Consider the following 13,099-nt stretch of genomic DNA (forward strand, 5'->3'; position numbering starts at 1 on the left):
CACAGCAAAACGAAAATACTCAGAAAAAGGGGCCATCTGCAAAGAGAGAACTTCAAGTTCTAAGAAATCAAAAGGTCAGGGAGTAGATCATATCGCCACCCAGGGCTCGCCCAAGCCAAACACACTGAGGGAACCTACTAGGTATCACAGAAGGGAAGCTTCCATACACCATCTGGAAGGCTAATGACTCCCAGACACATGTGCCAGGCTGGGCCCTGCCCACACACAGAAGCACACATCCTTGAAGCACCAGGCCTGGGATCAGGGGCGTCAGGGGAAGAGGTAGGGAGCACGGCACCACAATCCCTAGGGCAGGCACACTAGGTTCAGCACATACCAAGCAGCAGCCCAGGTCTTTCCTGCCCATCTCGCATCCAGCCCCAGCCCCAGCTCCAACAAGAAGGAACCTGGCTTTCCCAGGCAGAGGCAGGCATGAGTGGAATTCCCCTGAGGCGGGCTGCACGGGGTATCCAGCAACAGGGGTCATTCATCAGCTTGCTTCTGGAGGGGGAGAAGGAGGCCAGCTCAGCCTCCGCAGGGTAAAGCTGGTACAGCTCTCACAGCACCCCCACCACAGACATCAGATGCCAGAGGGCTGCTCAGGAGAGGCACTGGCCCCAGAACCCAGGGGCAGAAGTTTCCCTGGCGTAGACTGAGATGCCCATAAATTGGGTTCTTCTCGTACGTAGGGGAGGTAGACTGTTACACAAAAAGCAGCTTTTAAAAATTAGCAGAAAGTCAGGTCTTCCCCTACCCCACACCACTTTAAGACTGAGAGCTTTGTAGTCAGACTACTTGGACTGAAATTCCAATATCAACACTTACTAGCTGTGTGACCTGGAGCCATCTGCTTACCATCTCTTTACCTTAGTTTCCTTCGCTAAATGGGATAATAATAGTACCAACCTCACAGGGTTGCTCTGGGTATTAAATAAAATTATTCCTTGCAAAGTGCTTAGCAAAGTGCCTGGCATGGAATAAGTTGTTGATAAAGGGAGATTTTTGATAGGATGATCAAATTAAGAAAATCACATACTGGTACAAAAACTCCAAGAGTGACTATGGAACTCAGCCGGGGAAACTTGGCACTCCCAAGCGGACGGTGAGGGAAGAAAGGTTGAGCAGTGTGGCCTTCCTATTCCTGTGCTCCTGTGCCCAGCAGCAAGGTACAGAGGTTGACAGAAAGCACCAGAAGCAGCATCGGCAACAAGCCTCCCAAAGAAACACTTTTGCAAAAGTCTAAAGAAGCTATGGCTGGGGGTTTCTCATCTGCAGGAACAGAGGAGTCAAAAGGCAGCAAGGGACAGAAGAACACCAGCCCCAGAACCCTACTTTTCTTCCAAGTGACGAGAGTAGGCAAATGTTCAGAGAGGTGTTTTCTTTTTTCTTTTCTTTCCTCCTCTTCTTCTTTTTTTTTTCCTTACAATTTTCTTTATTTGAGGAATCGAAAGAGAGAGAGAGAGAGAGCACAAGCAGGGGGGAGGGGCAACGGGAGAGGGAGAACCTGACTCCCCGCTGAGCAGGGAGCCTGATGCAGAACTCGAACCCAGGACCCTGGGATCATGACCTGAGCCGAAGGCAGACGCTTAACTGACGGAGCCACCCAGGCGCCTGGTATTTTTCATAAAAATAGCCCAAAAGTGGAAACAACCCAAAAGCCCATCAACTGATGAGTAGATGAAGTGTGGGACATCCATACAATGGAATGTTATTTGGCCATAAAAAGAAACAAAGTACTGATACCTGCCATGACATGTATGAACATCAAAAACGTTATGCTCAGTGAAAATCACCAGTGACAGAAGGGAAGATATTCTACTTAGATGGAATGATTCCACTTATATGAAATGTCCAGAACAGGTAAATCTATAGAGACAGAAAGTGGATTAGTGGTTGCCTGGGGCTGGTGGTCTTAGGGGGAAATGGGGAACAACTGCTAATGGGTATGGGGTTTCTTTTCTGTGGTGACGAAAATGTTTGAAGATTGTGGTGATGGTTGCACAATTCTATGGATGTGCTAAAAACAATGAACTACACATTTTAAATGGAAACTGTGTGGCACATGAGTTACATCTTAATAAAGCTGTTTTTAAAAGTGACTAGAAGTTAGATATTAAAGATGGTGTTGGGAACTGTGTGTGATATAAAGTGTGAATCTGTATGTATGAACGGACGGCCAAAAAGCAGGACAGGATGGCAAGAAGGACAGCATTCAACAAAGAGCCTTGACCTGGCCCTATATCTCCTTTGCAGAAATGGTACCAAAACATTCACCTGGCTACATTTCCCAAAAGAAACCAAAAACCCCTGCCCAACTGGGTTAGCATGGTTATAAACTCCCATGCAATAAGCCTTCTTCCAATGTACTTACCCTGCTGGGTAGGCAACTAAACCCGATCGGGGGTCACAGGCAAGTCCTCTGCCTCCAGACACTGTTATTCCAAGTACCTTCTCCAAGGTCACCTGTTAGAGCAAGACAGAGAAGTGACATATGGACAGTGCAGGGTTGGGAAGGAGCAAATGCTGACTACTTTCTTCAGGAGAATAGGGCTACTGACTTCTCCAGGTTCTGTCCTGGCCACAGACCCCTTGATCACATGAGGAAAAGCCAGTGTGCATCGTAGGCTTTTAACAGGGCTCAATATGTGGGGACCCTGGGAAAGAAAATGAGGAGTTAAAGCTCACTGGTGGCCACAGAGGAACAAGCATTCCCCCAGTCCAGGAAGGCTCCATTTACAAGATAAAGCCTTGGGTCCCCAGACTAGCCTCTTGGGTATCTGAGAGTCAGGAGAAGTCACTGATCTTCATGCCTTGGCAGGCATGAAAGAAAGGCTACTCTGATCAACCAAGAGTCAGAGGAATGTTAGGTATTAATTAGGTGACTCATAATATCTCTGATCTTTGCATCCCATCACGTTCTTCCCCTCCATCAGAGAACTCTACCCACCCCAAACATCTGCCAGTTCATACAGACTACGAGCCTAGGAGACAGAAACATGGCTTAATGCTGTGTTTTGGAAAGCACAGAAGCTCAGAGTACTCTAATTATTATTATTAAGCCTCACTCCCACAGAGATGAAAGGGAAACATGTATAAGGTGCTCAGAGATTCTGAGGACACGGCCACATGCGACATTCACCATCACTCTCACCAACAATATTGTTACCCAACACTGGACGCAGCCCTAAGGCGCACACTGAACTAACCTCAAATTACTTCATTGGCCTTTCTGCTAGATGATCCCATGGGAGATTCAGAATGCCCTGGAACCTCTTCCCACTCTACCTCACCGTCTGCTACAGAACAGCAGGCTCTTCACTCCAGGTCCACCCTCTAGTACTGTCTGGACTCTCTGCACTGGCCCTCCTCAGAGATGTCCTTGGTCTCTCCGTTGGCTCAGAGGAAGAGGCATGTGAATTCAGAAAGGCCATGTAAATAGGCTAGACCGTACTCTGCTAAGAGTCGTGGAGGCCCTAGGAGGGTGGTGTGAATCAGAAACTCTTCAGGAAGATTCAGGTCTGTAGTGCGGTGGTCTACTCCTAGTCCAGGCCAGTTTCTAGAGAGGGGAAACCCAGATGGGGCACCTGGGTGGCTCAGTCAGTTAAGCATCTATCTGCCTTCGGCTCAGGTCATGATCCCAGGGTCCTGGGATTGAGTCCCACATCGGGTTCCTTGCTCAGCGGGGAGCCTGCTTCTCCCTCTGCCTGCCGCTCTCCCTGCTTGTGTGTGCTCTCTCTCTCTGACAAATAAATAAAATCTTATTAAAAAAAAATAGGGAGGGGAAACCCAGATTCAATTAGGGTGGTTAGGATCTCTCCTCCTCTCTTACTGTCCCAGCTGGTGAATTCAAAGTCCTTCTAGAAGGCTGGTTTAAATTCTTATCTCCAAGGACCATTTTAGCTTGAATTAGGTTGGAAAGAAATGCCCTTGGTGGCCAAAGACCAAAATAAATCCCCTGGGACATGAGAGTTAAAACCTGTTCCCCAGGAAGGCCCCTGAGAGTCTTCTGTGCTTCCTGGGGATATGGCCAGCAATTTCAACATGTATCTACTCACTGACAGAGGCAGTTTAGTCCCACGGCTAAACTGGGATGAACTAACTGCAGCCTCCTCCCTGTGTTCTCGATAGTTTGCCCTAACTTATGCCTCCTTCCTCACCGTGATGCCCTGGCACCCAGTCACCTGCTGAAAGGCCTGAGCACCAGACACACTGACTGGAGAGCACAAAATACCCCTGCCTGGGGAAGTGCAGGGGACGCTCAGTTCAGTGTCCCACTACCCATCCTGGCACTGTGCCTCCAGCTATCCCAGAGGGAGGGTACTCAGGAACATTCCTGCTGCACCAACTGCCTACTGCAGAGAGGAGAGAGAGAGGAACCCAAGGCCAGTGTTACCCACACAGAGGGGAAAGGTCACAGAATCAAGTACAGTGAGCCAAAAGGCTGCTCAAATCCTACTCCCTTCCAGCGAATCATTTCGGGCAAATCCTTTGGATTCAAATTTGCATCAATCCCTTGCTTATGCTTCAGCTTTGGTCCCAAAGAATTAGACCAGTCTGTTCGTCCTGAGCTCTCCTTCCCTCTGACAGGAATTTGGGTAGGTGTTTTGTGGACAGATGATCCAGTTCCATAAAAGATTCATTCTGAAACTAGCTTGGACTTTTCAACAGCAAGCTAAAGCAGGAAGGAGATGTCAGTTACTCCTACCTTTAAGGCCAGTGTTCATCAAACATTTTTGACCATGACCCACGGTAAGAGAGACAGTTTATAAGTTTACATCTTGAGCAGGTATATTGACACATGCACATGTGTGCATGTGCGTAAAACTGAAATAAAAGTTGCACAAAACCATACTCTGATTGCATATGATATACTCTATTTTCTATTACATTCTATTCCATTAAACAATGATTCTGGTCAAGGCCCACTTTGTTGATTTCGTGACCTACAAATGGGCTGGAAACTCCAGGTGGAGAAACTGCTACAGACCGTCTTTTCTCACGGGGCCTGGGTTCCAGGCTCTGATCTCTGGCAACCTCTGTGTTCCTCAGGCCCTTTCCTCTTAGGACGCTTGGCGGTGGGACAGGCATCCGGGCTAGGAAACCCCACGGGCAGAAGTTTGCCTGGGCTCAAAACTTGGCTTATTTTCAAAGGATTTAGGGTTTTTGGCTTTTTCTGACTTTCTGAACAGCTCTCCAAAGACAAAAAAAGGCAGTTTCCTTTGGCTCTGCGGAGTGGGAGGAGCAGAGGAAAAACATTCAGGGGCATCAGCTGGTTTTTATTTTATGTTTTAACTCAAACCAGCTTCCTGTTTGCAGGGAGGTTTGGGGCTGAACTCCACTTTCAAAGGATCTGAGAGAGTCCAAAGCTCCTGCAAGGCCTCCAATATCTAGGCTTATTTTGAAAGGGCCCAGCATAATGGAAATTATAAATGGACTCTCTGTCATAATCTCCAGATCCTCTCATTCCAAAAAGGTGATGCAGCTTCCATTTCCCATAGAAAATGGAGATAAACCTGAATGCCCCCTGCAAACATACCACCAGCTAACACCCAAGTTCAAGCAGTCATGCGCCAGAACCACCTTCCAAGGGCTCCGGACGGCTGACTGTGCCCTTCCTTTCCCATCTCCTCATTCGGTGACAGCACACCGGAAGCTTGCAATCACCACGGTGGGAGCACTTACACCATGGAAATCAGCAAATGCTACAAATCAGGGCCCTTTTTTGTCCCGAGAGAGCCTGTAAACATCCGGCAACACACCACCAAGTTCAGGCCGCTGTTATCTCTCACCTGGACTATAATTCCCATGTGTTCTCTCTGCTTCAGAACTTGCCCCCTAGAGTCTTCTTCTCAACATGGCAGACCACAGAGCTTTTTTAAAAATATATATGAGATCACGTCATTACTCAGCTCAAAACCCTCCACGGGCTTCCCATCCTTAAGTTCAAATTCAAATACTTTACCCGGTTTACAAGGCCCTAAATCATCAGGCCTCTGGCTCCCTCTCTGACCTCATTTCCTACACTCTCCTCCTCTTCCTCCACCTCGGCCACCCCGGCTGCCTCCAGCACCTCAAGCAGATTCTAGCTCCAGGGCCTGCCTATGCTCTCCCTTCAGTTAAAATGCTCTTCCTCAGCTAGTCGCATAGCTAATGCACTCAGGTCTTTGCTCAAAGGTCTCCTCCTCAGACAAGCCTTTCCAGACTAACTTTACTGTTATCATTCCATACCTAACTTATGCTGTTTTATCTTTCTTCATAGCACTTAGATTCAGGTAGTGACCCAACACTGATTATATTTCCATCCACATACCTACAGTCTGTCTTACTGCCCAGATGAGGATAAGCACAAAGGGAGCTAATGGTACAGGTAACATTTTGTTTCTTAAGCTGATGGTGGGCACACAGTTGTTCATTCTATTGTTCTGTATGTCTTTACTATATGTCTTAACAATTGCACAATGTTAAAAAGAGAGAAGAGATATGGTCTAGGACGTGGCATGGGGCTCAGTACCTCATGAACCACATCCTTCTCTAATTCACACCATTGACTGTCTCTTCATCCTTAAGCAATGGCTTTTTGATACTCACTGACTGAACAATGTTGGGGGAAAGGGTACAAAGAACTCAAGAATATGAGTTTTTGTTTTATTAAGTCTCTCACTTAAGTGCTTCTAAGACTGCACATTTTTATGATGCTCTGACATGCCGTTTCCAATGGAAGCTTCAAGAATCACTACCCCTTCTCCTGACTGCTAAGTGTGGCAGAAGAAACGAGGAAGAGCCCCTTTGCGGGGAACCCTGAGTAACTTTGATGAACAGAGCCCCTGTGCTAACCCACACTGAATATGAGTATGAGCAAGAAATAAACTATCTGTTAAGTCAGGGAGATTTTGAGGTGATTTTGTTACCACAGCATGACATAACCTGGCAATTTTCATACTTTTTGGTCTCTTACACTCTTTGGTTTCTTTACACTCTTAGAAATTATCAAGGACCCCATAGAGCTTTTATTTGTATCCATGTATTAGAAACTACAATGGAAATAGTTTAAAACACTTGTTAATTCATTTTAAAATAACAATAAATCCATACATGTTAATATTTTTATTAAAAATAACTCCATCTTCCAAAACAAAACAAAAACTTAGTGAGAAGAATGGCACTATTTCACATTTTTGCAGATCTCTTTAATGTCTGGCTTGATAGTAAACAGCTGGATTCTCCTATGTGCATCTGCATTCAATCTGTTGTGATATGCTATTCTAGCTGAAGATGAAGAAAATCTGGCCTCATTTGGATACGTAAAAGGGGACCCCAGGGATTCCCAGGCCATACTTTGAGAACCAGAGACCTAGCCTGTCCTGAATACTATAGCATTTTTCCATATAAGGAAGCAAGCCCACTGGTGTGCGAGTTTTGGCCTCAAAATTCCTTGAGGAAACTGAGGCAGGGAAGAGGTCCTATGAGAAAACAGCTGTCCTCAAAGTCTGGGATGGGGCCCAAGGTACTGAAAGGAAAGGCAGTTACAAACCCTCACAGCCCGAATGCCAGTAAAACGTAAGCAAAAAGACAACCGGTCCAGGTAACTGATTATGTCCAGTGACTTGGGACACAACTACTACAGGCAGCTGGTACCCTGATACAGCCACACAGTTCTAGAACATCCCTTCATGCTCAAGTGAAAACAGAAGAAGACAGCACCCACATCATACTCTACAGTGATCTCCTCCGCACCCAAAACACAGCCTAGAAGCAGAGAAAATACTCAAGGTGTGACCCAGCCTTTGCTTTGGCAGGTGGAGAGTGTTGAGACAGGGGAAAGCCTACACCAGCCTGAGAGAGGGTGTCATCTGTCCCCAAGAATCGAGGCTGCAGGAGGGCAGAATTACTACAGATATACTGCACAGGAGGGCTTGAATAGCCACCACTCCCAGCATGCACTAGGCAGGGCAGTATTGTACCCTCCTGAGAGAAAGAAGGAAAGCAAAATCATCCCTCACCTTAATGAGATAAAGGAATAACTTCATAATAGCCTATTCCCAAGAGAGAAGGAAAGAATAAAGCCAACTGTTTAAGTGCTCTTCTGGCTCTCATTAAAGCAGATGGAAAAAACGGGTGGCTAAGGGGCAATAGGGCAACTCGCTCATACTAGGTAGAGTAATATTTTCCAAACGTGCAGATTGCAGCTTATTGATGGGACCTGAAATTGACCAATTCAGTGGGTAGTGAATAAATACAACAGAACACAAAATAGATCTCACGGCATGTAGTAAGGGTAAGTATTGACCGTGAAACTTTTGTTTGGGGAGGTATGTATTCTGGGTCACAATATAAAATGTATTTCTTAATGTGGGTCATTCACAAAGAAGTTTGAATATCACCAGGATGTTATGGGAGATCCTAAGATGAAGAATACACACACTCTACCCCCTATTCTCAAAATCCATTAGGGAACATTAATGATACATTTACAAAGCAATCCAGTATGTGACAAGGGTCATAAGAAAGATATAAACTGCTCAAAGAGGAGGAAGAGAAATGATTTCTGAACAGGATCAGGAAAAACGAAAACCAAGGAAGCTTTCTTGGAGGGCGAGATGGTATTTGACTTGGGCCTTGCCGTGAAGGTAGGATCTTAACAGGTGTCAATACAGAGAGAAGGAATTCTCAGAAGAAGCTGCATGAACAAAAGTTTGGCAAAAGGAAATAACAGAGCAGGTGAGCACTGGTGAATGCATATAGTGTTAGGAGAGTAAGTCAAGAGAGGTAGACTGCAACCAGACCAGGAAGAGCCTTGAATACCAAACTAAGTGGGGTCGTCTGTAGGCTCTGGGAAGCCATTGAAGGATTTCAAGCTGGAGACGCAATCAAAGATGTGTTTTGGTGATGATGTATATATATGAGAAAAACGACACAAGCAGGGAGCCCGATTAGGAGGCCGTTACAACAGTTTAGGTGAGAAGTAAGAGGACCTAGACCTGCATGAAGATAGTGAGAGTAGAAAAGACATGATGGATTCAAAGGTAATAAAGCAGGGGCACCTGGGTGGCACAGCGGTTAAGCGTCTGCCTTCAGCTCAGGGTGTGATCCCGGCGTTATGGGATTGAGCCCCACATCAGGCTCTTCCGCTATGAGCCTGCTTCTTCCTCTCCCACTCCCCCTGCTTGTGTTCCCTCTCTTGCTGGCTGTCTCTATCTCTGTCTAATAAATAAATAAATAAAAATCTTAAAAAAAAAAAAGGTAATAAAGCAAATAGAATCGGCAAGACTGGGCACCAGACAACTGAGGGAGAAGTCAGAAGACTCAGATTTTGAACCTTAGAGATAGGGAACATGAAAAGAAATGGTGCCAGGATCAGAATGCAGACCTGGGTCTGGACAGAGGAGGAAGGATGGGAGCCAATGATGTCTGTTTTAGACATGCTGAATCCAAGACACTTCAGGGACATTTAGTAGGAACCACAGAACATTCACTTTAGCAACATAAACATGGAATTAAATGCTTGGGGAAGAGGTCAGGGCTAGAAATAGGTATCTGAGAATCATTCTCATGGAGGTGAAAACCACCACTGAAAGTACAAGAGAAGACAAGAAGAGAGAGAGAGGCTAAGGACAGAACCATGGGGAATACCTATTTTTTAGAGTACGGAGAAGATGAGATGCCAGGCAATTAGAAAGAGAGGAGGAGATCCAGGAAGCCAGCGAAGGGGAGAACTTCCAGAAAGGAAGGGTAGTTGATGTAAGTGCCAAAAAGAGGTGAAGGAGGCAAGAAAAGGACTCTCCAGAGTCCAGAGCCATCTGCAACATGGGTGGCACAGCGCAAGGTCCCAAGCAGTCCCAGAACCCTAAACACGCGATCCCAGGAAGCCTGGGCAGGGCTGTCTAAGCTTTTCTGGTCTCTCTATCTGGTCCCTAGATCTGATCCGTCCACAAGCTAGAGTAGAGGCACCAGTCAATGAAAGATCCAGTCTGTGGGGCCAAGACTCTGCTAGAGAAGGGCTTCTCGTTGGGAGTCCATGATATAGCTGTTTTGGATTTGCTTTCCTTTCTTAGTGTGAGGGGCCACTACAGGGAGTCTTCAATGGCAAGTCAGCAGCTGCTCCTTGAGGAAGAGAACTAAGAGGCCAGAGCCACAAAAAGCCAGGGTCATCTAGGATTGAGCTGACCTCAAAGTGGTAAAGAAACCCCAGCAACTGGGAGCAAGCCGATCTCTGTTTTTGTTGCCACCAGTTTCTTTCTTTCCCCTTCTCCCTTTCCCCACTTCTCAATCCCACTAATACAAGTTATAAATACCTGAGTTATAAGTCATTCCAGGCAAACCATGGGCTCTGTTTCTATAAACAAGCATGTCACAGACCTGTCCACAGCAGAGCACTCTCTGTCTTCCCCTCCCTTCCTGCAGGTTAAGAATAACCATGCTTGTCTCTTACCCACGCACTACACTCTAATCTCACAGAGCAGATTCTCCACCAGACTCTGAGAATTGCCACTTATGAAAAAGCCACAGAGGAAGCCCAAGGCCAGCAGGCTTTGTGCAGAGACTTAGCCAGCTGGTCAGAGACCCAGTGACTGGCCTGGGGAGGGGGAAGGGAGAGGCGGGTATCATGCCCAAGCTCACTCACTCCTGCTCCTTCAGAGTCCAAAGTGCCATCTGGTCAGAGGCAGGAAGGAACACAATGGCCACTCCAAGACTGCAGGCCAGATCTTGCCTCTCCACTCTGCTCCTGGTCTCTATCCTGTCTGGCTGATTTATAGTTCTACTCTCTATACCACGAAGGCTCCCAGAAACAAGTAACTTCCAATATGACAGAAAAACTGGGCTCCCAAGCTTAGAGTGAGCATTAGTTGGAGCTGAGCCAATTCTCTGGTGCTGGGATTAAAATAGCCTCTGCTTCTAGGAAGGTAAATCTGCCACGGCTTGGGAGGAGGTGACCTTAAAGATCCTCTAGCCATAAAGCCCTGGAGACTAGAGAACAAAGGTTCTCAACCCTGGAATTACTCAGAGAGTTTGACAAGTGTCTTTCAGCTATCAGTCCCTACCCTATCCCCCTCCCTTGCTTCCAGAAGATTCTCGATCAACAGATATGGAGTGGGGTTCAAGAGTCTGCATATTAAAGCTCTGCAGGTGGCTCTAATGATTAAGCAGGCAGGGAACTATGAAATTAAAGCATTTTCCATTTTTATTTCCAAATTTCAGCCCCTTCTAGGACTAAGGAGAAAATGATGCTCCAAATATTCTTCTAAGAATATCCAGACCCATGGGGTGTGATAGGTCTTGTGCAGAGAGGATCTACAGCTGTAACAACTACCATTCACTGAATGTGTACTCTGCTAAGCAATTTACAAGGTTATCTCATTTAATACCCTTGACAACTTTTTTTTTTTTTTTAAGAAAGCTCTATGCCCAACGTGGGGCTTGAACTCATGACCCCAAGATCAAGAGTTGCATGCTCCACTGACTGAGCCAGCCAGGTGCCCCATACCCTTGACAACTTTATGAAGGACAAGTATTATCTCCATTTTACAGGTGAAGGAATCAGGTAAGCAGTGAGTGGAAGAATCAGGATTTAAACCTAGGTCTGTCTGCCTGGTTCCAGAAACTCTGGAGACCTGAGGAGGGAGTTTGGGTTCTCCAAAACCATCAGAATGGTGCAGTTTGTGCAAGAGCACATGGGGAAGTCCCCAGGCCTTCGTGGAAGCATCAGGGACAGGTCTGAGAACCAAGGTAGAAGGCAGAGGGCACAGAATGAAGTAGAGGAGGTCCTCTCCTACTAGTTTTAACACGTTTTGTAAATTAGCAGGTCTAATCAGTAGCTGAAATGGGTCTAAAAACATGGGTTCTGACCTCTCCTCACTGAATGGTTGCAGAGAAAAAGAAAAAGAGGGTCTTCTAATGCCAGAGTATCCCCCCCACCCCCCACCCCGGGTCGGAGCTTGCTCATGGCCAGCCAGCGCTAGAACCTACAGGCAATAATGGACACCCATTTCCAAGGCAAATGACAGTATAGTGTCCAATGCAGCAGAATCGGATTTCGAATGCAGATGGAGGAAGAGGTGAGGGCAGCGTCAGACCTCAGACCAGAGTTCTGGAAATTAGAGGCCTCTAGCTAAAGGACTCAATGATGATATCACCATCAGCATGCAACCAAGTCCAAAGAGCAGCTTTAACAACACAGTGACTGGTACAGAGCAGGCATTTCTACCCTCTCTTTCTCTTCCAGTTATCAGAAAGGCCAGGATACGAGGTACCTCAATTTAAGCAACCAGAATAAGAGAAAAATTTTTTTCCTCTCTGGCATCAATCCTCCCAACAGTGAGACCAGAACCACAAACAACGCTTTATAAGCAAAAGTCTGATCATGAAGAATGGTCTAACTCCTCCTCATTCACCAGCTCTATATGCCTGAGTTTTCCTAATCTCTTTGTTTCCAAACTTTGTAACCAGGGAGAAAACTAACTGTTCTTTATCTGAACTAAGTGTTCAGTGTGAATGCATGATCTGGGACAAAAAGGAAAGTGGGGGGAACTCTTGGTACCCCTGTAATCATGCCATCTTGGGCCATGAGACTCCCCTGGGAAGAAAGGTTTCTTCAACATGTTATCCTCTATAAAAAGCTCACTTCCTTTCCATTCTGAACGCCAACACCCTGGACTAGGCCTTCAGCACCACATTCCTGTATATAGCAACGACTTTCTAATCAATTTCCTTACTATAGTGTAGACCCTGTCCTTCCCTCCCTCAACCTGTCAGAATAATCTTGCCATAGCACAGCTTTGATCACGTCCCTACCCTGCTCAAAAACTTTCAATGGCTCCTCACTGCCAACTAAATAAATTATGAATGTCTTAGCCTAGCAACCGCAGCTCTCTGTCAAGTGATCCTACCTTTCTTCTAATTCTATTTCCTACTACTCACCTATATGAATCGTGCATTTGTCAATCTGGATTATTCATTATTCTGGAAAGGCATTTTGAGGCTTTAGTTTATATTCTTCTTCTACCAAGAAGCCCTTCCTTTCCACCACCCCCTCCTGAAATCCTTCCCTTCCTTTCAAGGACCAGCTCAAATATCACATCCCGTGTGATTCTTTGCGTGATCA

The 13,099-nt window shown here is 46.2% G+C and overlaps 1 protein-coding gene across 4 annotated transcripts in view; it reads right to left on the bottom strand.

The window, feature by feature from the left end:
• Window positions 1-13,099, bottom strand: part of MAPKBP1 (mitogen-activated protein kinase binding protein 1) — a 49,854-nt gene that overhangs the window by 23,560 nt on the left and 13,195 nt on the right. For all 4 annotated transcript variants that reach the window (XM_019802043.2, XM_011227805.3, XM_011227803.3 and 1 more), the window contains one exon: window positions 2,372-2,463. In XM_019802043.2, the coding sequence (XP_019657602.1) occupies window positions 2,372-2,463 (92 nt within the window). The remainder of the gene's footprint in view (window positions 1-2,371; window positions 2,464-13,099) is intronic.

This window comes from Ailuropoda melanoleuca, chromosome 5, assembly GCF_002007445.2.
Source record: "Ailuropoda melanoleuca isolate Jingjing chromosome 5, ASM200744v2, whole genome shotgun sequence".
Lineage (NCBI taxonomy): Eukaryota > Metazoa > Chordata > Mammalia > Carnivora > Ursidae > Ailuropoda > Ailuropoda melanoleuca.